Below are 21,137 nucleotides of genomic sequence, written 5' to 3' on the forward strand. Positions count from 1 at the left end.
GAAAAGTCGCAGATAAGGAATTAGGCTGCTAACCAGAAAGTTGGCAGTTCAAATCCACCAGCTGCTCTGCCAGAGGAAGAAGAAGCAGTTGCAGACTGGGTTCTGAAATAATGACTAGAAAGTCAGCTGTAGTTCAGAGAGAAATTTAGTAAGAGGATAGTAACTTTGCAAGGTGGAGACAGATGGAGCAATGCCATGTGTGTCTCCCCCAGCCTTACAGTCTAGGGGGTTTTATAGTAGTTTTTTTAAGGCCATAGTTCGGTTTCAAAAGACCTTGTGCAGGCAAGTATTGATAAAATTCTGACCCTTTTGCAAAGGTCAGGAAGCAGAACAAGGTTGTGATAAATGTCTCAGCTTCCTTCAGGCTATACGCAGTCTGCTGTTTGCCCTTGGTTTGAGTCTTGGGCTCCTCTTGGAGTGGCCGTCTTAGTTCATCAGGTGGCAAAGGAGGGGCAGGGGTGCACAGGCTCCAAAACCAGTTAACAGTGGCCACAGATAGTGAGCTGGAAGACATCTAAGAATGGCCTGTTACTTGGAAAGGCCATGTAAGTAGTAACTATATTTGCATTATTTCTTTTGCTATGTCTTTTCCTTAGTCTCATGAGCTAAAGAATACAATTGTCCTGTCCTATGAGCTGTTCTGTCTTGGTTTTATGATCTTAGGAATGTGGTTGCAGGGGCAGGATTCTTATGTGATTATGGCTACCAGTAAGGCAATGTTTAAATTGAACAAGATTAATATGGAACTCAGAACACATATTCCTCTCCCAGAAATTCTAATCTGTCCACAATATTACAAGGCAATGTACTTAAGTCAAGATTTACAGCCTTGGAAACCCAATGGAGGTTGTTACGAGCCAGAATCCACTCACTGACAATGAGTTTGGTTTTGGTGTTGGTTTACACACACTTCTTGGGGTTGTTCTGAGCATATTAGCATCCTCATCACCATCAACATCAAGTAGTATCCTCCACTGTCAAAGCAGAAGCAGTCTCCTTATTTTTTTAATTTAAATTGTTTAATTTGTTCATGTTTCTGAACTTTTATTTATAAACTATTTCTCTTATGCTTTTGGGGAATCAGAGGAGCTCATTGTGTTTTAGTTTTGTGAGAGCCTTGAAGAGGAGATGGTCCTAATATCTGATGGACAAGGACTGTGCCAATTCAGGTGTAAATTTTTAGGTTAGAACTAAATGAGATTTGGAATATGAATGCTGTTATTTTCTTAAAACAGGTTATAGACTGGACCTTTAAAGGCATTGTCTAACGTCACTGCGGTTGAGTCAGATCCGAGTCACAGCGAGTCCTCCCTGGGTTTCTGAAGCAGAATTACTGCAGAAGTAGATCGCCCAATCTTCCTTCCGAGGAGTGTCTGGTGGGTTTGAACCGCCAGCCTTCTTGTTGGCAGTCAAATGCCTTAGGCACAATGCTACCAGAGCTCCCTAAAAGCATTGTTGTTGTTGTTGTTGTTGTTGTTGTTGTTATGTGCCGTGGAGTCAAACCCGACTCATAGCGACCCCTCCTTGGGTTTCCGAGGCAGTATCATACGGAAATAGGATTGCCCAACCTTCCTTCCGAGGAGTGGCTGGTGGGTTTGAACCGCCAGCCGTCAGGTTAGCAGGCATTGTAGCCTGAGGCTAATAAACAAGCATGGGTAATAAATAAAGGCGGCTAACCCCACAGCACATAACAATAACAACAAGCCACCACCACAAGAGGTCGCACTCAACGGATCTAATTAGAAGCAGATAACGACTCGTCTTCGGTGTATTCAGCGGCTACGGCTCTCTCTGCTGGTTTTAGCAAGACCAACGAAGAAGCCCCCATAGCACAGTTTTGACGTCACTCAAAGATAAGGCCAATCCTGTAGGGTAGTGAAGTAAGCCCGCCCCCTAAGTCTCTGTGCGGAGTTCCCGCCCCGCCCCAGGGCGGTGCGTTGCAGAGCCTACCGGGCTAGCTCAGTAGAGCAGAGGCAGCGGGGGAAGATGGCGGCTAGCGTTCCACAGCGGGCGTGGACCGTGGAGCAACTGCGCAGCGAGCAGCTGCCCAAGAAGGACATTATCAAGTTTCTTCAGGATCACGGTTCAGATTCGGTACCAGAGGCGGCGGGGCGGCAGGGTTGGTGTGGCTAAGGGATGCTTTACCCCCCCACACAGATGGCCTTACATTCTGTCTTCCTTGGTGCCCCCGCCCATCATCGAGAAGGCCCGAGTGCCCTCGTGTGCTCTTGTGAGAAACGCTTTTGCCCCTTGGGCAGGCCTCGCTTAACCCAGGGGCATAGTATTGTCTCCTAGGGCACAGTAGCTGTTGTCGGGGAGTCAGAACCTCACTGAGATCCTTGAGGGGGCAGAGGCGATGAAAAACGTAACGGGGGAAATAAGGTTGGGGGTGAGGGCCCAAGGACAGGGATGAACCCCCTGGGAGTGGAATGTGGGCACTTAGGAAGATCGGAAGGAATATGAAGATTTCTATGAGAATGATGTATGCGATGTGCTTTTCTAAATTTATTAAATAGTGACTGTTGTCTTTTAAAACGTGTATGTTGCAGTTTAAAAAAAAAATGTATATATATGGATCCCTTAATCTTTTCACCTTAATGCACATTCTTGTGTAGTGGTCTCTCATTGTTATAAGCACGCACGCACCGAAAGAAAAAGGTTTGCCATTCTTTGTACTGTAACGCCCAGCATTTTTCAGCAGTCTCCATCTTAACTACCGTTCCGTAGTCAGGTTATTTTTTTTCGGACATGACCCTTTTTTCCTTCGAAAATTCGTACCTCTCTTGAATTGCTGAGCTGCCGCACACTCTATTGTACCAGGTACTCATCAGTGGCATCCACTACTAAAACGAAATAGAACCATCGGCCAACATGTGGTTTCTCTAAATTTCAATTGAGGCTTCCTACGCCTGCATTAAGAAAGCCTTTTGCTGGGTTCTTGTTTGCAGGAGAGGTTGTTGTATTTTACTTCCACTGTAGTGAATGGGTCATGAAAGAGATAAACACACTGTCTGATTTTCAATTCCTGAGTGATTTTCCTGGCATCAGCATTTTAAGTTAATTCAACAAATTTTCATACAGCATCTAGTATGTCAATAACGGTGTCAGTGTTTGGAGATACAGGAATGTAAAAGAAAGGCCATGCCTCAGGAATCTTAAACAATTCAATGGAATTACATTATCTTAATTCATATTTCAGATGGTATAGCAGAGTAGAGTAGGTGTATCATTTGTCTCTTGACATCAAATTCTTATAAAATAAGTAGTCCCAATGTGGACTCTTTAAACTGGCCCACCTAGGTCAATTTCAAGAGACTTGCATTTTCAAAATATTGGTATAACATTATAATTTTTAAATGCATACTCTCCAATGATCACTCACATACTTAAACCTACATTTGATTATTGGTCACAAGGCACTTTACTGGTCAAAGAAGTGCTCATATTTGGGATATTTTCTAGAATCCTGCTAAAGAAATTACAAGCATCTGAAGCAGCTAATTCTATTTAATCAACTTTATTTCTTTCCCCAATCAGCCCTAATTATTTACAACACTTCTCTATGAATGATCTTGAGAAAAAGAAGTGATTGTTGTTATATGCCATCAAGTCGGACCCGACGCATAGCGACCCTTCCTTGGGTTTCCGAGGCAGTATCACTATGAAAGTAGATTGCCCTATCTTCCTTCCGAGGAGTAGCCGGTGGGTTTGAAGTGATAGTGTTAGAAAAAATGCTTTATCAAAAGCTTAGAAGATACCAAAGGACAGCTTTGGGAAAGTAACAAAACTTGAGGAGTCAAGGACAAGGCAGAAAAGGAAGTAGAATAAAGTTAAAGAGAAACAAGTTATTTAAAAAATCCACAGGTTACATGATGTTGTGAAAATGTTGTTTTTGTTAGATGCTACTGAGTTGATTTTGACTCATAGCAAACCATGCGACATTAGCACTGCCAATATGGTTTTCTAGGCTGTAATCTTACGGGGGGGGGGGGAGCTCTGGTAGCATAGTGCCTAAGGCACTTGACTGCTAACCAGAAGGCTGGTGGTTCAAACCCACCAGCCACTCCTTGGAAAGAAGATGGGGCAGTCTACTTCCGTAGTGATACTGCCTTGGAAACCCAAGGAGGGGTCGCTATGAGTTGGGTCCAACTCGACAGCACATAACAACAATCTTATGGGAACAGATCGCCAGGTCTTTTTTCCCCACAGAGCCTCTGGGTGAGTTTGAACGGATGGCCTTTCAGTTAGCTGCCAAACACTTAACCGTTGTGCCACTAGGACTCCTTGAAAATACAATGTGACTTGATATTACAGTAGTTGGCAACCATGTGCCCACTTATATTTGAGATGAAATTCTGTTACTTTGAGGTTTTAAATAGACAAATACTCATAATAGCTAATGTTTACTGAACTCTTATTGTGGCAGGCTATATGCTAAAACATAATAAATGGGTTTAGCATTTTATCCTCTTAACAACCCTCTGATGTATACTAAACTTGCATTACATATTTGGGAAGTTGGACTTAGGAAAGCCAAGTCACTTGTTTAGGGTCACACAGGTAACTTCATAACCCATACGTTTAACCAGTTATGTGCCGTCGAGTAGGACCTGACTCATAGTGACCCCTCCTTGGGTTTCCAAGGCAGCATCACTATGGAAGTAGATTGTCCAACCTTCCTTCCCAGGAGTGGCTGGTGGGTTTGAACCGACAGCCTTCTGGTTAGCAGTCAAGTGCCCTAAGCACTATGCTACCAGAGCTCCCGTTTAACCACTATACTATAATATTATGTAACTGTTTTCAAATCTGCCAAGAATGAATTACAGTTAGGTAGAGAAAGCTATATCCCATATGGCTGGAGGCTCCCAGGGCCAGGTAGCTTCTTGGCATGAACAACTTCCAGTGACCACAATATGGTTGCTATACAGATGTTCTTTTCTGAAAATTCTGTGATGAGGAAAGTTAGGATACGCAGTTTTAACACCTACATAATTCTATACTACCAGTCTTGTGAATAATCCTTCTAAATACCCAATGTTATCCTTCTAAATACCCAGTGTTTCCTTCATGCTTCCTTAAATCTTTTTATTTGTAATAAAGTAGGGTATAAATTGTAGTGTTTTTTTTGTTTTGTTTTCTTTTTTCCCATTCAGTAGATGTGTTGTTGTTGTCTGCTGCTGTCACATCAGCTCCAACTCATAATGACCCTGTGTACAACAGAACAAAACATTGCCCAGTCATGTGCCATCCTAACAGTCCTTGCTGTATTTCAGCCCACAACTGTTTAAGCCACTCTGTCAATCTATCTCATTGAGGGTCTTTCCCTTTTTTGCTGACGTTCCACTTTACCAAGCATGATATCCTTCTCCAGGGAATGGGGGAATATCCTTCTAACAATGTGACCAAAGTAGGTGAAATGAAGCCTGGCCATTCTCACTTCCAAGGAGCATTCCGGCTGCAGTTCTTCCAGGAAAGAGTCATTCATTCTTTTGGCAGTGCATGGTACTTTCAGTAATCTTTGCCAGTACCACAACTCAAAAGAATCAAGAGTCAACTCTTGTTCTGTGTTCCTTATTCATTGTCCAGCTTTCACATGCATATGAGGTGATTGAGACTCACCTTAATCTTCAAGGTGACATCTTTACTCTTCAACACTTTACAGAAAAGCGTTTTGCAGCAGATTTGCCCAGTGCAGTATAGTAGCACATCTGATTTTTTAACTGCTGCTTCCATGGGTGTTGATCATGGATCCAAATAATATGAAATCTTTGACAACTTCAATCTTTTCTCCATTTATCATGATGTTGCTTATTGGTCTAGTTGTTAGGATTTTTGTATTATGTTGAGGTATAATCCATAGTGCAGATTGTAGTTATTAATCTTCATCAGTAAGTGCTTCAAGTCATCTTCAGTTTGGTGGTGTAGTAGTTAAGGCATTCAGCTGCTAATGAAAAGATCACGTTGGAAGACACCAGCTTCTGTGAGGGAGAAAGATAAGAAATCTGCTTCCATAAAGATTTACAGCCATAGAAACCCAGTGGGGCTTACCATCAAGTTGATTCCAACTAAAGTCTGCAGTATGGATTACATCTCAGTGTAAGGCCACAGTAAGGAGAAGAGGATGCACAAAAGTGAGGTTAAAGAGAAGTTTTTATTCTGAGTTTCTGGGTGAGGTTTACGGGCCCCCAAGAGGGGCCCGAGAAGTCACACTGCTTGGCTGGGGAGGGGAGGGTTTATAGTCTTGTCGAGGACCTAAGTGGGGACACTAGGAAATAGTGGGGTCCAATTAGCTATTAGCATGGGTCTGCACTTAATTAGCATGAGGGGGCTTCACAAGAGGAAGCTTGCCACTGCATGGGACTTTCCAGTCTGGGCGGGTTCTGTTACTTCGGTTGTCTTATCAGGCTGTCTCATCAGGGCTTGACACCCGGAGGAAGCTGCTAACTGAAATGTTGGTGGCTTGGGTTTGCTTCGGCCTAACACTCAGTATACAGAAAATGAAAATCCTCACAACTGGACCAATAAGCCACATCACGATAAATAGAGAAATGATTGAAGTTGTCAGAGACTTCATATTACTTGGTTCCACAATCAACACGAATGGAAGCAGCAGCCAAGATATCAGATGACGTATTGCATTGGGCAAATCTGCTCCAAAAGACCTGCTTAAAATGCTGAAGAACAAAGATACTCCTTGAAAACTAAGATGCTATCCATACTGAAAGCTATATTCTTTGCTCTTCATTCCTAAGTGCTGAAAATCCTCTTGGCTTTCAGCAAGCAAGGTTGTGTCATCTGTACATCGCAGGGTGTTAATGAGTCTTTCTCCATCCTGATGCCACATTCTTCATATATAATCCAGCTTCCTGGATTATTTGCTGAGTGTACAGATTGAGTAAGTATGATGAAAGGATAAAACCCTGATGCATAAGTTGCCTGATTTTAAACCATGCAGTATCCCCTTGTTCTGTCTGAATGCTAATACTATGCAGAATATAATTCCTACCATAAAAAAGGGGATGCTATGAGTCGGATCCAACTTAACGGCAGTGAGTTTGGTTTGGTTTTTTTAACATAAAAAAGCCATTTCCTAGTTTTAGACCCTTGTTACTTGAAATTATTTTGCAAAACCAGCTTTCTTTATAGTTTCTTGCAGAACATAAGCTATTAGGAAACATTAAAAATGTGGCCAAGACAGCCAACAAGGACCATTTGGTTACAGCTTATAACCGTCTCTTTGAAACTAAGGTGAGTAAAGTTAAATTCTGTTGCTAGAATTTCATGTTACAGCTTTTATTCCCAAAAAGAATTTTTAAATGCATGTTTTAACAATATGAGTGAGAGTTAAAAAAAAAAAAAAAAACTATAATCATGTGGACTAGCTATCAAATCGAGTCAGGTTAATCTGTAGTATGTTAGAGTGTTTTGTTATTTTGAAAGGGGCCATATTTTTTTAAATAATTCCATAGCAGCTTAAGTTGACATGATAAATTAAGGGTAATAAAAAGTTATAAATCCATTAGGTCAGTTGGCATTATCATACTACTTTAGCATTTACACTGAGAATTGAAAAACAAGCTCCATCTCATTCATGGATTTAAAGTCTGGTTTAGATAAAGGCTGAGCTTTAAAAACAAAATTTAAGAAATTCCCCAATATCTACTCAATATGAAATGATCATCTTCCACAGAAAATTTTCTAATTGGGATATATATTACCAGATACAGTCAATTATATTTTTTAGAAACCATTTATTTTTCTGATTATAAAGATAATATGTGCTATTTTAAAAACAGAAAAGGAGAATACATAATATAATTCTACTGTCTAGAGACAAACATATTTAATATTTCAGAATGTTTCCCCTGGATATTTTCAATGCATATATATTTGTTTAAATGGTTGAGATTTTACTGTAGTTAGAACTTTCTATTGATTTTCACTTAACATTGTAAGAATTTTCCACATCACTCAAAACTGAGTATTCCATACCATAAATGTGTAGTTATTTTGGATAACAGTGTGTTGAGTAACTACATAAGGATTTTTTCCCCCTCTTAGTTTCAAATTACTTCTTGAGCATGTATTTCTATAACTAGAATTATTTTTTAAACTTTTAATGCCTTAAACTTGTATTCCAAAGAGATTGAACCAGTTTACAGAAGTACAAATAGACATGTAATCATTTACAGTAGTGTTTCTAGCTAAAATGGCCTTTCTAAAGTTCATGGTTCTCATTTCAGAATTTATATTGTGAGATAGATGATTTGATAGCCATAATTTAGTGATTAAAAATTGACATTAAATTCTTCCTTTGTTTTTAGGAAGTTCCTTTAGACTACTTAATTACTTTTGAGTTTTGTTCCCTATATTCATGGAGCAGATACTCATTTAATTAAGAAGCTGGAATTCTAAATGTCCCTCCTAATCTTCTGCCTGTCCTGAACATGATAAGTGTGAGAACATTTTCCTTACAGCGTTTCAAAGGTACCGAAAGTATAAGTAAGGTGTCAGAGCAGGTGAAAAATGTGAAGGTTAATGATGACAAACCCAAAGAAACCAAGTCTGAAGAGACTCTGGAAGAGGTTTGTATATAATATTTTCTTACTTTATTTCTCATCTGACTTTTATAAAAGTATTTGTTCTATATAATGAAGGGTTGGTTGCATAGAGCCACTGTCACAGTGAGCCAGCCACTGATTTGGGGTTTTCATCTCCCTTACATACACTGGAGGGGGAAAAAAAACACTTTGTAGTTAGTAGCCTGTCCTCTGAAATAGCTCTAACTCAGTATTGCCATCAGTCTGGGCCAGACTCTTCTAAGCTTTCAAAGCTATTCTAAGGTCTTGATTCTCTCTTGGATTGAATAAAGGAAACTTCCTTTTTGATTATTTTTAGGTTTTTCTCATGTACATGGCATCCCTGGCAAAAGAAATAGTCCAGGCTTGGCTGCAACCTAGGTTTCCTATTTTGATACAACTGTTTTAAGAACAAGTTACAACCATTTCTGCAGTGGTGACAGCTTTAATAAAGCTGACTTGACTATAATTCTGCCACTTACATATCTTGCCAACCAAGTTTACTCATTTCTAGTGGTCTTCTTAGTCTCGGTGATGATAATCTATCTTTAATTTTTTGTAAAGAAGTACAGCCTATTGATGAAGATACAGCATTATGGTATTTGTGTACAAAGCATAAATCCAAGTATAGAATTACTGTTCTTAGCTGCCATCAGGTCAGCCCAACTCATGGTGACCCGATGTACACCAGAATAAAACACTACCTGATCCTGTACCATCCCCATTATTAGTTGGGAATTGGACTATTGTAGTCCATAATGTTTTCATTGGCTGATTTTTTCAAGATTGATGGGCCTTTCTTCCTACTCTGTTAGTCTGGAAGCTCTGTTGAAACTTGTTCAGATCATAGCAACACACAAGCCTCCACTTATACATGGGTGGTGGCCACAAATGAGGTACATTGGCCTTGCTGAGAATTGAACATGGCTCTTCCACATGGAAAGCAAGAATTCTACCACTAATCACCACTGCCTCCACTGATGTGTAGTGTGATGAAACACAGTTAATTGCATGATCTTTTCACCCTCAGACCTCTGGGTGTGTTTGAACAGCCAAACTTTTGGGTTTGCCCCCAGGGGTCCTTGAAAATATATGACTTAATATTTCAGTAGTATTTTATCATCTGTCTACCACCTTACAGTTGACAGTAAATTCTGTTACTTTAAGTCATGAAATACATTGTATTAATCATAATAAAACCAAAACCAAACCCATTGCCATCGAGTCGATTCCAATTCATAGCAAACCCTACTGGGTTTCCGGGCCTGGTAGGATTAAATTGTCAACCTTCTGGTTAACAGTCAAATGCCTTAGGCACTGTGCTACCACAGCCCCTTATTAATCATAATAGTTACTGTTTATTGAGCTTTCACTATGTGACAGGGTCTATACTAAGCATATTAAACAGGGGTATCATGGAAGAAGTTAACACTTAACTACTTTTATAGTACAGTACAACCTGGGAAAGCCAGAACCTGTCTAAGGGAAAAGCGTGTAAAAAGGAAAACTCAAATATTTTTCACCAATAGAGAGCAATGGAAAAGGGATAAGGGAGACTTCTGGTAAGATTGCGGAATGGGCAGGCAAGCTACACAAACCCGCTTTAACAAAGAGGAGAAAAACCAATTGATACAGATACAGAAAATAATCCTGGTGCCTGAGCTTTGAAAGGAAAGATACAGAAGTGGTTTAAACACCAACCCATAGATGAATCTGAATGAAAACAGTGAGTAAGGAGACAAATGGAGCTGCAGACTTTCAGCCATCCTGATGGCACAGGCAGCCTGAATATTTCCAAGTGGTGTTAGGACCTGAGAATTAACCTAAATAGTGGCCCTACTTGCCAAGGGCTGTGTGGACAACTGCACCAGTGGCTGATGACTTAAAAAAGGAAACAGGAAAGGAGGAGACAAACCAAGCTGTGGACTTTCAGCTGTCCAGAGGGTATAGCCATTTTGAATGTTTACAAGCAGCAGCCATTTTGAACATTTAAAGTGACAGCATTCACATTTCAGGAACCTAAGAATAGGCTCCACTTGCTAAGGACACCATGGACATATGGGAGACTGATGACTGGAAAAGGAGATAGATGGTGAGTGCATAAGTGCTGCAAACTAGTGAATAGGGGCGTATAGTACCCTGCTTATTAGATAACATCAAAACAACACAAAATTAAATTCTTTGGTGAATCACTCCAACATACAATCACAAATTAAATATAAACACAAAAACGTCACAATATCTTGGAGACAACAGACCATCACAGTCCACACAAAGAAGCAGAATAAAACAGTAAAAACAAAGGATCAGGATACAAAACAAGAACACATCCCTGAGGAAGCAGCAGCATTGGAACCCCCTGATGAGAAATTCAAAAGAATTAGATTTAGGTACCTACAGCGGATTGAGAGAAAGATCAAGGAAAACACTGACAAAATTGAGGAAGACCCTAGAACAATTTCAGAGGACAATACAAGAACAAAATGACAAACTAAATGAAAAATAAGAAATGATGCAAAATACACAGAAAAATACATAAGATTAATACTAAGTTTTCAGAAATAGATAACACATTGAAAGGGCAAAGGAGAAGAAGAAAGAATTAGTGAGGTTGAAGACAAATACCTCAGTACTTCTTTGGAAAGGGATTAGTCAGAAGATCAAAACAAAATGAAGAAAGCCTAAGGTTTGTGTGGGATACCATCAAAAGGAATAACTTATGTGTAATCAGAATTCCAGAATAGGAAGGGAAATAAAATAACAGAGAAAACTGTCATAGATTTGTTGGAAGAGAATTTCCTTGATACGAATAAATACAAGAATATATCCATTCAAGAAGTCCAACGAACCCCAAACAGGATAGACCACAAAAGAAAATCACCAAGACATATCATCGAACTCACCAAACCAAAAACAGAATCCTAAAAGCGGGATGGCAAAAACAAAAGGTTACCTACAAAAGGCAACCAGTATGATGAAGCTGTGATTTCTCAGCAGAAACCATTCAGTCGAGAAGTCAGTGGGATGGTATATATAAAACCCTGAAAGAGAAAAATTTCCAACCAAGAATTATATATGCAGCAAAACTTGTTTCTCAGATATGATGGTGAAAATAGGACATTTCCAGATGAACAGAAATTGAGGGAATTTGTTAAAATCAGACTAACCTCACAGGAGATGTTAAAGGGAGAATTTGGACAGAGAAGCAACAACAGCAAACAACAACTGACCATTAACACACGAGATAACATAACCCAGAAACCAACCCAGTTATGGAAGTATCCAAAGTAAATAACCCAACAAAATTGTAAAGAGGGAACCAGAAACACCAATTGGCAAATGTCCTCAACTACAAATCAGAAGAACTTCTAAATGGTAGGGAAGTCAAGACAACTTCAAGATAGAATGTACTGTTCTAAACTTGGGAAGAAAATTATAAATCACACGGTAACCTCAAAGAAAAATGATTAGCCTTAACAATAAAAAAAGAGGACAACCACAAATATTTAGCAAATACTAAAATGACGACGAAGGAAGTGGTAACACACTTCATAAACAAAACAAGCTCATCAAAGAAAATTACATGGAACAAAGAAAGCAACACCATGAAAAAGGACATAACAAAATTACAGCAACAAATTCATATTTGTCAATAATTACAATGAATGTCAGTGAATTAAATGGACCACTCAAGAGACAGGATAAGAAAACATAACCCATCCATATGCTGTCTACAAGAGACACCATTAGAGAGAAAGACAAAAATGGACTAAAAATCAAAGGTTAAAAAAAGATTTATCAAGCAAATGACAACTGTAAAAGAACAGGAATGGCAATATTAATTTCTCATAAAATTGACTTTAAGACAAAAATCACCCTAAGAGACAAAGAACATTATATAATGATTAAAGGACTGATTGAACAAGAGGACATAACATAAAAAATATCTATGCACCCAATGAAAGAGCCCCAGAATACATAAATCAGACTTTTACAGATTAATATGACCGATAGATGATTCCACAGTCATAGTAGGAAACTTTAAAAGATCACTTTCAATCAATGATAGAACAACAGGAAAGCACCTCAACAAAGATGCAGAAGAACTAAACAATACAATCCACCAACTTGACCTTATAGACAGCTACAGAGCATTTCACCCAGCAATCGCACAATATACCTTACTTTCTAGTGCACATGGAACATTCTCCAGGATAGACCATATGTTGGGCCACAAAGCAAGCCTAAATAAATTTAAAAACATTGCAATACTGCAAAGCATCTTCTCAGATCACAATGCTTTAAAATTAGAAGTGAACAACAGGAAGATGAATGGAAAAAGAGCAAACCCATGCAAACTGAACATCCTCCTTAAGAATGACTGGGTAATACATGAAATTTAAAAATACCTTGAATCAAACAAGAATGAAAACACAACAAAATCTTTGGGACACAGCAAGAGCAGTAAATCAGAGGTCAATTTATAGCAGTAAATGCACACATCAAAAAAGAGCCAAAACCAATACCTTTACCCAAACATTTCCAAAAATTAGAGAAAGAGAGCAAGGGTGGGGGGGAAAGTCACCAGAGGAAAAGAAACAAAAGATTCAAGCAGAAATAAATGAAACAAAATAAGACAATAGAAAAAAATCAACAAGACTAGAAGTTGGTTTTTTGTAAAGATTACAAATTTGAAAATCTAGAACAAATGGACAGATTTCTAGAAACATACTACTTACCTAAACTAACACAGACTGAGGTGGAAAATCTGAACAGACCTTTAACAAAAGAAGAAATTGAATAGGTAATTAAAAAAAATTACCAACAATAAAATGCCCTGGCCCAGATGGTTTCACTGGAGAATTCTGCCAGACATTCAGAGAAGAACTGACACCAGTCCTACTCAAACTATTCCAGAAAACAAAAGGATGGAATTCCTCCCAAATTCATTTTGTGAAGCAAGCATAACTTTGATACCAAAACCAGGCAAAGACATCACTAAAATGGAAAACAAAGACCAACATCCCTCAAGAATATAGATGCAAAAATCTTCAACAAAATGCTAGCCAGTAGACTCCAACAACATATGAAAAAAGTCTGTCTGCACAACGCAAATAGGTGATGCTTCCGTCAGAGTATTTTGGTCAAGTGCCATGACATGTATTAATGACTGGGAAATAATAGATGTTTAAAAATCAAGCAGACATGATTAATTAATAAAATTTCTTTATATAAGTTTTGAGCGAGGTGCTATTCAGTTTGGAACAGTATCTCTCAGATTAAGGAATTTGCTCTGGACTTACGTTTCTCTAGGACTATAAACAAGAATAAACTGGAGGATATTTTTAGGACTACAGCCTGAACAGGGAATTTTCCATAAAGAAAACATATTTCACATAAATGAGTTGAATACTGAGAATTAGTGTTTAGTTTTAACCCTCTTAAAGATTTTTAATAAGTGACTTTACAGTGTATAACTGTTTCAAATCAATTTTGAATGTTCTATATACATAGCCAAGAGAACTTCAATCAGAACCATCAGTGCATAATCTCGTAATCCTTTGAAAGAATATTAAGTGAAATGATATGAGTGTTATAATTTATAGTCTATCCTAAAGAGAAGATGACTTTCTGCCAAGATCACACAGGATAAGATGACCTTGTTGAGTTTACCCCAGTGCATATTTTGTTCATATACCCAGAATTAACATTTATTTAAAATCACAGGAGATTGGTATAGAACTCAGAATACCAATTTACTGCTTTTCATAAGTATTCATGTGGGTTGAGGAATATTCTTCCATGTAAGAAAATTTGTGTAAGGAGTCAATTAACTCATTCACTTAACCACTTAATGGGAGTTCTGGTGGCATCGTGCCTAAGGCACTTGACTGCTAAGAAGAAGGCTGCCAGTTCAAACCCACCAGCCACTCCTCAGAAGGAAGGCAATCTACTTCTGTAGTGATACCGCCTCAGAAACCCAAGGAGGGGTCGCTTTGAGTAGGGTCTGACTTGATGGCATACAACAACAACATGCACTTGTTAGAACAATCAACCATAGGCGATCAAAAGGGTGAGATAAAGCTAAGAAAGCAGGAAATAAGAAAAGAGGATGAAGGAAAATGGTAAACACAGGGTAGGAGTGGGAAGTGTTTCTACATTGTGGTGGTTGCAATGAATGTCATAAAACTTTTGGAATGGAAAACCAATTTATTTTGTAAAGTTTCACCCAAATTACAATTTAGAAAAAGGAAGGAAATCCCTGTGGGGCACTTCTACTCTGTCATATCGGGTTGCTAAGAGTTGGGATCAACTCGAGGGGAAACAGTATGCTGTGCATTGTAGGACCTTTACCTGCCTCCCCCTCCCCTCCTGTTCCCCTTGCTAGGTTTTGACAACCAAGAAGTAAAACTGCCCATCTGAAAGTCTTCTTTTAGACCTTGGAGTTAAGAAAATGCAATATAAATGACAGATGTTCTAACAGAAGTTTGGAAGAGATGAGAGCTAGAAACACAAAAGAATAGTGGCCAGCTCTACTGATGATGTCATGGAAGAGTCTGGAATTTGACAAGGGGCAGAATTCTGCATGGATACTGAGATCCTGAATGGCATAGGCCTTTGGGCATAAAAATACAAATTTTCAAGATTACTCCAGCAGTAGAGTGGAGGACTGATAAAAAAGATAGATTAAGGAGATGAGACTTTTTTTTTTTTCATAAGCCTTAGAAAGAGATGAAGTCCTAACTAGAGAAGTGAATGTGAATAAAAATATGCATGATTTAACTTAACAAGCAGTTAGAAATAGAGGAAGAATAAAGAAAACACTCTTGCTTTCCAAACTGAGAACCAGATAGATTTTGATTCCTTAATATCCAGCCACACCTTTGTTACCTTGTTTTCTGAAATTTAATGCAGATCCATTCTTGTTTGCACTAAGGAACTAGATTTAGGTAAGTAAGGACAATTACTTTTACATTTATTCCATTTTCTTTTTTTCCCCCCTTTAGCTCCCAACATTACTGACAGATCATCTTTTCTATGTTAGCATACTTTGCTTACATGGATACATTACCATGGATTACCCTTTACCTTTAAAAAAAATCGTGATACTCCTTTCTAGGAAATAAGCATCTTACAGCAACTTCTGTAGATAATTTCATACATTGTGTGAACTTATTACTAGGTTCAGAGAGACAGGCAATACTATAATTATATGCATTCTAATTGGAAATAAAAGTATCTAGTAATACCAATTTTTGGTGTTGGAACAACTAAAATCTTTGAAAAAAAGGTCACAATGCTTTATGTAACACCTGTGATTTCCCAGGAATTAAGTAATATTTCTAACATTGAGGAAAGACTGAATTAAGTAACAGAATGTTAAAAGAAATTTCATCTCCAGTAAAGCTAGAAATTAGGAGATGTACAAGTTACAAATATTCTCATCACTGACTTAAGACAGTAAATTTAACTCAGAGATATGAAGTAGAGACAAAAGATTATTACGAAACCTATCAGATCTGTGACCTGATTTAGGTCACAGTTGGCATTATAGATATTCTCTGTGTCATCACTCTAAAAGAAATACATGATGTATTAACTCTGTGCTGTTTTGGTTTGTTTCTAGGGTCCACCAAAATATATAAAATCTGTTCTTAAAAAGGGAGATAAAACCAACTTTCCCAAAAAGGGAGATGTTGTTCACTGTTGGTATACAGGAACATTACAGGATGGGACTGTTTTTGATACTAATATTCAAACAAGTAAGTCTGAATGTAATTTCCTCAACTTAAAGACAGTGCAAAATATCTCCATGGTAGAGATGTGACTGGCAGTACCTTTTTCTTGGCTGTCACCTGCTTTTTTCCAGAAGTCTTCTACCCCTATCATTTATTCGAAGAGGTCTTCAGTCCATTGTAACTGAGTAATAACTAAAGACCTCTAGGTATTTGGAAAGTGAAAAATAGAGAAGCTTAGTCTAGGCTTCCCTAAAGGATGCTTTAGTATTTTCATATACAGGCAGAATAGTGTGCTGTCGTACTGGTATAAATACAGTTCTTTTTTCCCCTTCTACCAATATTATTTTTTTATGTATAATTTTATTGATATATTATTCAACTTTCAGAATTTTTATTTCTTTTCATACAACACATACATAGTATTGTAAAATCTGGAGTAAACTTAAATACCTAAATCTTTGTATTTTTCCCACTGGAACTTAAATGTCTTCATGAAAATTAAAGTCTATCATTAATTGTCAGGAAAATCTTTTCCAGGTTCAAAGAAGAAGAAAAACGCCAAGCCTTTAAGTTTTAAGGTTGGAGTTGGCAAAGTTATCAGAGGAGTAAGTAAAGAAATGACAGGAGCACATGTAATGTGGTATGGTGCTGGGAATAATTAGGATTGGGGATATAATGAAAACAGCAATCTTTTGATTCTGACAAATCAAGTTCTGTTGTTTACTAGGTCTATGATATGGCACAACTTCATTTCTCTGGGCCTCAGTTCCCCATATATAAAACAAGGACAGTACTGCCCACCTCAGAGTTTGTTGAAAGATGAAATGAACATAATTTAAAAGAGCTCTGGTGGTATAGGTCAAGTACTTGGCTGATAACAGAAAGGTCAGCAGTTCAAACCCACCAGCTGCACAGCAGGAGAAACGTAGCAGTCTGCTTCCTTAAAGAATTACAGCGTTGGAAACTCTGGGGCAGTTCTTTTGTACCTTATAGGGTCACTGAGTCAGAATCGACTTGACAGCAAGGGATTAAGTAGGGACTTAAATACTAGTTCCTTCCATGCTTTCCCCTTTAAGTACTTTTTCTTCATAAAATAATTTTGTCAGAATATTTGCCTTACTAAATTAGTCTTTAAGATTCTTAGAAAATGTTAACCATTGAACAGCTTATAGATAGGGAAAGTTAAAATACTCATTCTACCAAAATACTCAGAGGCAGAAATTTGTTCTATCTTCTCACCTCCCACAACCTAATAGCTCAAACACTAAAAAGCTTTCAAATATAAGCATACTTTTCCCCACCTTTATGTGTGAGACAACAAAGGAAACAAAAAGGGAAGTTAAGCATCAGCTATGCTGTATATTAGAGTCCATACAGAGATAAAAGAGCAAGCCTGATTGTCAGTTTCATGATTTTCATGCTGCAGTTCATTGTTTGTTTTAACTTATAATTACTCGGAACATCAGTCATTGATAAATGAAAATACTTAATTGGAGCTGTAAGAACCCTCAACATGTTATTCTTTGTACTGTAAGTTCTAAAATAGGGATAAATCATATCCAGATGCCAATATAGAAATATAAAGTATCTTGAAACTAAAGATTTGGTTGAGTATAACCTTAACTGCTACCTGCTTATACAAAGCTGATAGTAACTGTACATCAAGTACTTATTTTTCAGTTTCTGTAACTGATTTGTACATTGATAAATGGCTTCTAGTCCACCTTTTTTTTTTGCCTTCCACTTCACCCACCGTATTCTAAATGTCCAGTATGCGATAGGTCTATCTCAGCACAATTTTCTAATTATACCCTGAGCTTTATATTATTGCTGTATTTCAACAGGGTATATATTAAGAATGCATTCCGTATTCTTGCATCACATTGATTTTACTGTTTTTGGTAACTGGCTTTAAGATCCAAATTTTGGGGAAAAAGGAGAGGAAACTTAAAAGCCTCTATCATTTCTTCTCATGTACAAATCATATCCCACTATTATGAGGAGTTGGATAATCTTACATCAGTTTTACTTGCTAGTTCTTAATAACAATGTAGTCGAGTGCTAATGAGAAACTGGTTTCTGTAATATTTAATGTTACATTTTATGAAAGTGCTTTGACATATCATTTCAAGAGTTTGTTTGTTACACTAAAATTCCTCAATAAATCCTTATTGTTTCCATTGAGGAAATTTAGGCCAAAGATTTAGAGACTCAATAAAATACCTTAGGCTATAATGAAATCCAGTAATATAATGCTTTCTTTCTTTCTAATCTTGACTGTCTTCTAATATTGCATGTATTTGAAAAAAATGTTTTATTTTATGTTCTTGCCTTCAGTGGGATGAAGCACTCTTGACTATGAGTAAGGGAGAAAAGGCTCGACTAGAGATTGAACCAGAATGGGCTTATGGAAAGAAGGGCCAGCCTGATGCCAAGTATCCTTTTTCCTTTGGAATTAAAGAAAAAAATGCTAACAGATTAGCTGAAGATATGAAAGACACTATCTAAGCTTACCTCAAATCAGGAATTCTAAGAAGCTTGTGTCAACACCTCCAATATTTAATGTTACAGAGTATACAAACTTGAGCTGTGATCTTCTTCCTTTTATCTTTTATTCAAGTTCTTTTCCTAAGCTACGTAGCTTTAAGCTTTCATCTTCAAAAGGTAATTCTTACTATTTGAAGGATTTACTTCAGTAAGATGCCTTATATAAACAACTATAGCAACATTATTGGGATGGAAGTATGACTCAGGGTAATTTCATGCTACAATGTAATTTCAGGCAATTAACTAAGTTTAGAAAAGGAACATATGTTGGAGTTTTCTTGGAGTCTTAAGAGAAGCAGATCACCAGTCCTTTTCTTCTGTGATACCACTGGGTGGTCAAACCACCAACCTTTATGTTAGCAGTCGAGTGCAAACCATTTACATCACCTAGGGACCTAAGACCAACATAGTAATAAACATTTTGTGATTACTACTAATGACAATATGGATGTGACAGACCCAACGTTTGGGAACATTTTTCATAAAAAACAAAACGGGCTATGTTGTTTGCTATAGAGGTGTTACAATCCTTTCAATAAAGTGTGAGGTAGCAATATTCAGTAAATACAGAACTGTAAGCACATTTTTTGTATGTTTGCATTGAGACTTGAAGAATTCATACTGTCAACTTCCAGACCAGTCCATCAGGTAATGTGGAAAGACAATTTATAGCTGTTGTTGGTTTTATTCCCGTTGGACTAGTTGGACCAAATAGAGTAAGTTTTCTTGTTTGTTTCTTAAATGTTAGAAGTTCTCTCCCTAGTTTTATGACTCATTAGGTATATTAATTAAGCCCTCTTTAGTCTGTCAAAATCAGATGATAACTGTGGCTCCCTCTTTCGTGAAGCATCCAAAGACCTTTGCTGATACACATCAATATCACACCCTTCTCTAAACTTACCACTTAAAATTCACAGTATCATGTATTAACTTTATATGAATTTTGATTAAATGTAACAGTTATACTTTTTTTTTTTTAGTTCTCAGCAGTTTTCATTAAGTGGTGGATAATTTGACAGTGTAAGTGAGGCCTCCAGATAGAGGATTTTCCTACTCCAACCTCAGCTTACTGAATCAACCTATATATGTGGATAGATTATGATCTCCATTTCCCATTAAAGAAAATACAAAGATACTCTTGAGAACCTCTAGGCTAGTATTTATTAGCCTCTGCATCAACTACAAAGCTCTTCCCTTTGGGGTTAATTACTAATATTCAGTATGTGTAATTCTAATTTTAAACTAAGGATGGGGTGGGGCAGGCAGGGTGTTTTTTGTTTTGTAATAACAAATTTACCTTGACGTTTTCAACAGAATTCCACCAAATGCAAAACTGATTTTTGAAGTGGAATTAGTGGATATTGATTGAAATAGCAACACTTCAGGTCTAAAGACAAAGCCAACAATGATACAACTGCCTTGAAAAAAAACTTAAGTAACTAATTAGAGCTGGTTACTATTGTATTTAAGGGAGGAATCAACTGGTAAATTCCAGTAGGTTAAAACCTATTTACTCAGTCCTCAACTTTTGAGAAATGTAATCCCTTATTATAAATCCTTAACATCTAAAATATTTTACAGCTCCGTAAAATATTGGTTAAAGAGTATTTTCCTTTTACCTCATGTTGTAAACTAAAAGGCTCAATTATAAAGTTATCCACTGTCTTGATCTGACTGTGATTTCTTTGGTGTTAATATATTAATGTTCTGCTTAGGTTAACCACAGTATGAACTGGAATCAACTCTATGGTGGTGGTTTTGGGTTTTTATGGACCATATTAGACCAGAGAGTAATTTATGATTGTCTGAATTGAGGATTTGCCATAGATGCTCATCTTAAAATCTTTGTTTATTTCTATATAAAAGCATAGATCTTGAGAGAAAATAGAAAGTTTAAAAGTTCTAAGAGATTTTTGGCATTAATAGAATAGCTTAAATTTAGGGAGCATGTAATTCAAAATCAATGACCCACTAATAATAAGTATAAAGTTACTATTATTATGAGGTGATTCCCCCAAAAAAATAAATTCATAAACAATTACTGGACAAGTCTTGAGTTTTATTACAAAAAAAAATAAAGATGATCAGTTTGATCAAAATGAAAAAAGCTTGCTCACAAGTTTTACATGAATATTCTAAATACAAACTCTCCTGAAACATCAATATACTTTCAATGTGATTTTCTATTTTAAGGGATGCAAACATTTCCATTTTCTCATTTATAATCTCTATCCCAAGGCATATAATTTTAATAATGTACCCTTTCTGCAAT

The 21,137-nt window shown here is 37.3% G+C and overlaps 1 protein-coding gene across 1 annotated transcript; it reads left to right on the top strand.

Moving 5' to 3' along the window:
• The first annotated feature begins 1,986 nt into the window (after nt 1-1,986).
• Nucleotides 1,987-20,234, top strand: FKBP3 (FKBP prolyl isomerase 3). Its single transcript, XM_007950156.2, has 7 exons — nt 1,987-2,094; nt 7,147-7,248; nt 8,478-8,585; nt 16,207-16,342; nt 16,856-16,923; nt 18,656-18,753; nt 20,180-20,234. Exons 1-7 carry the CDS (start codon nt 1,987-1,989, stop codon nt 20,232-20,234), a joined length of 675 nt encoding a protein of 224 aa, XP_007948347.1.
• The last annotated feature ends 903 nt before the right edge of the window (nt 20,235-21,137 follow it).

Source organism: Orycteropus afer, unplaced genomic scaffold (genome assembly GCF_000298275.1).
Source record: "Orycteropus afer afer isolate SDZICR_OR568_19922 unplaced genomic scaffold, OryAfe1.0 scaffold00265, whole genome shotgun sequence".
NCBI lineage: Eukaryota > Metazoa > Chordata > Mammalia > Tubulidentata > Orycteropodidae > Orycteropus > Orycteropus afer.

Coding starts and splice junctions, on each gene's coding strand:
- FKBP3 (XM_007950156.2), top strand. CDS start 1,987: ATGGCGGCTAGCGTTCCACAGCGGGCGTGGACCGTGGAGCAACTGCGC. Junction 16,343..16,855: donor TGATACTAATATTCAAACAA/GTAAGTCTGAAT, acceptor AATCTTTTCCAG/GTTCAAAGAAGAAGAAAAAC. Junction 18,754..20,179: donor AAGGGCCAGCCTGATGCCAA/GTATCCTTTTTC, acceptor CGTTTTCAACAG/AATTCCACCAAATGCAAAAC.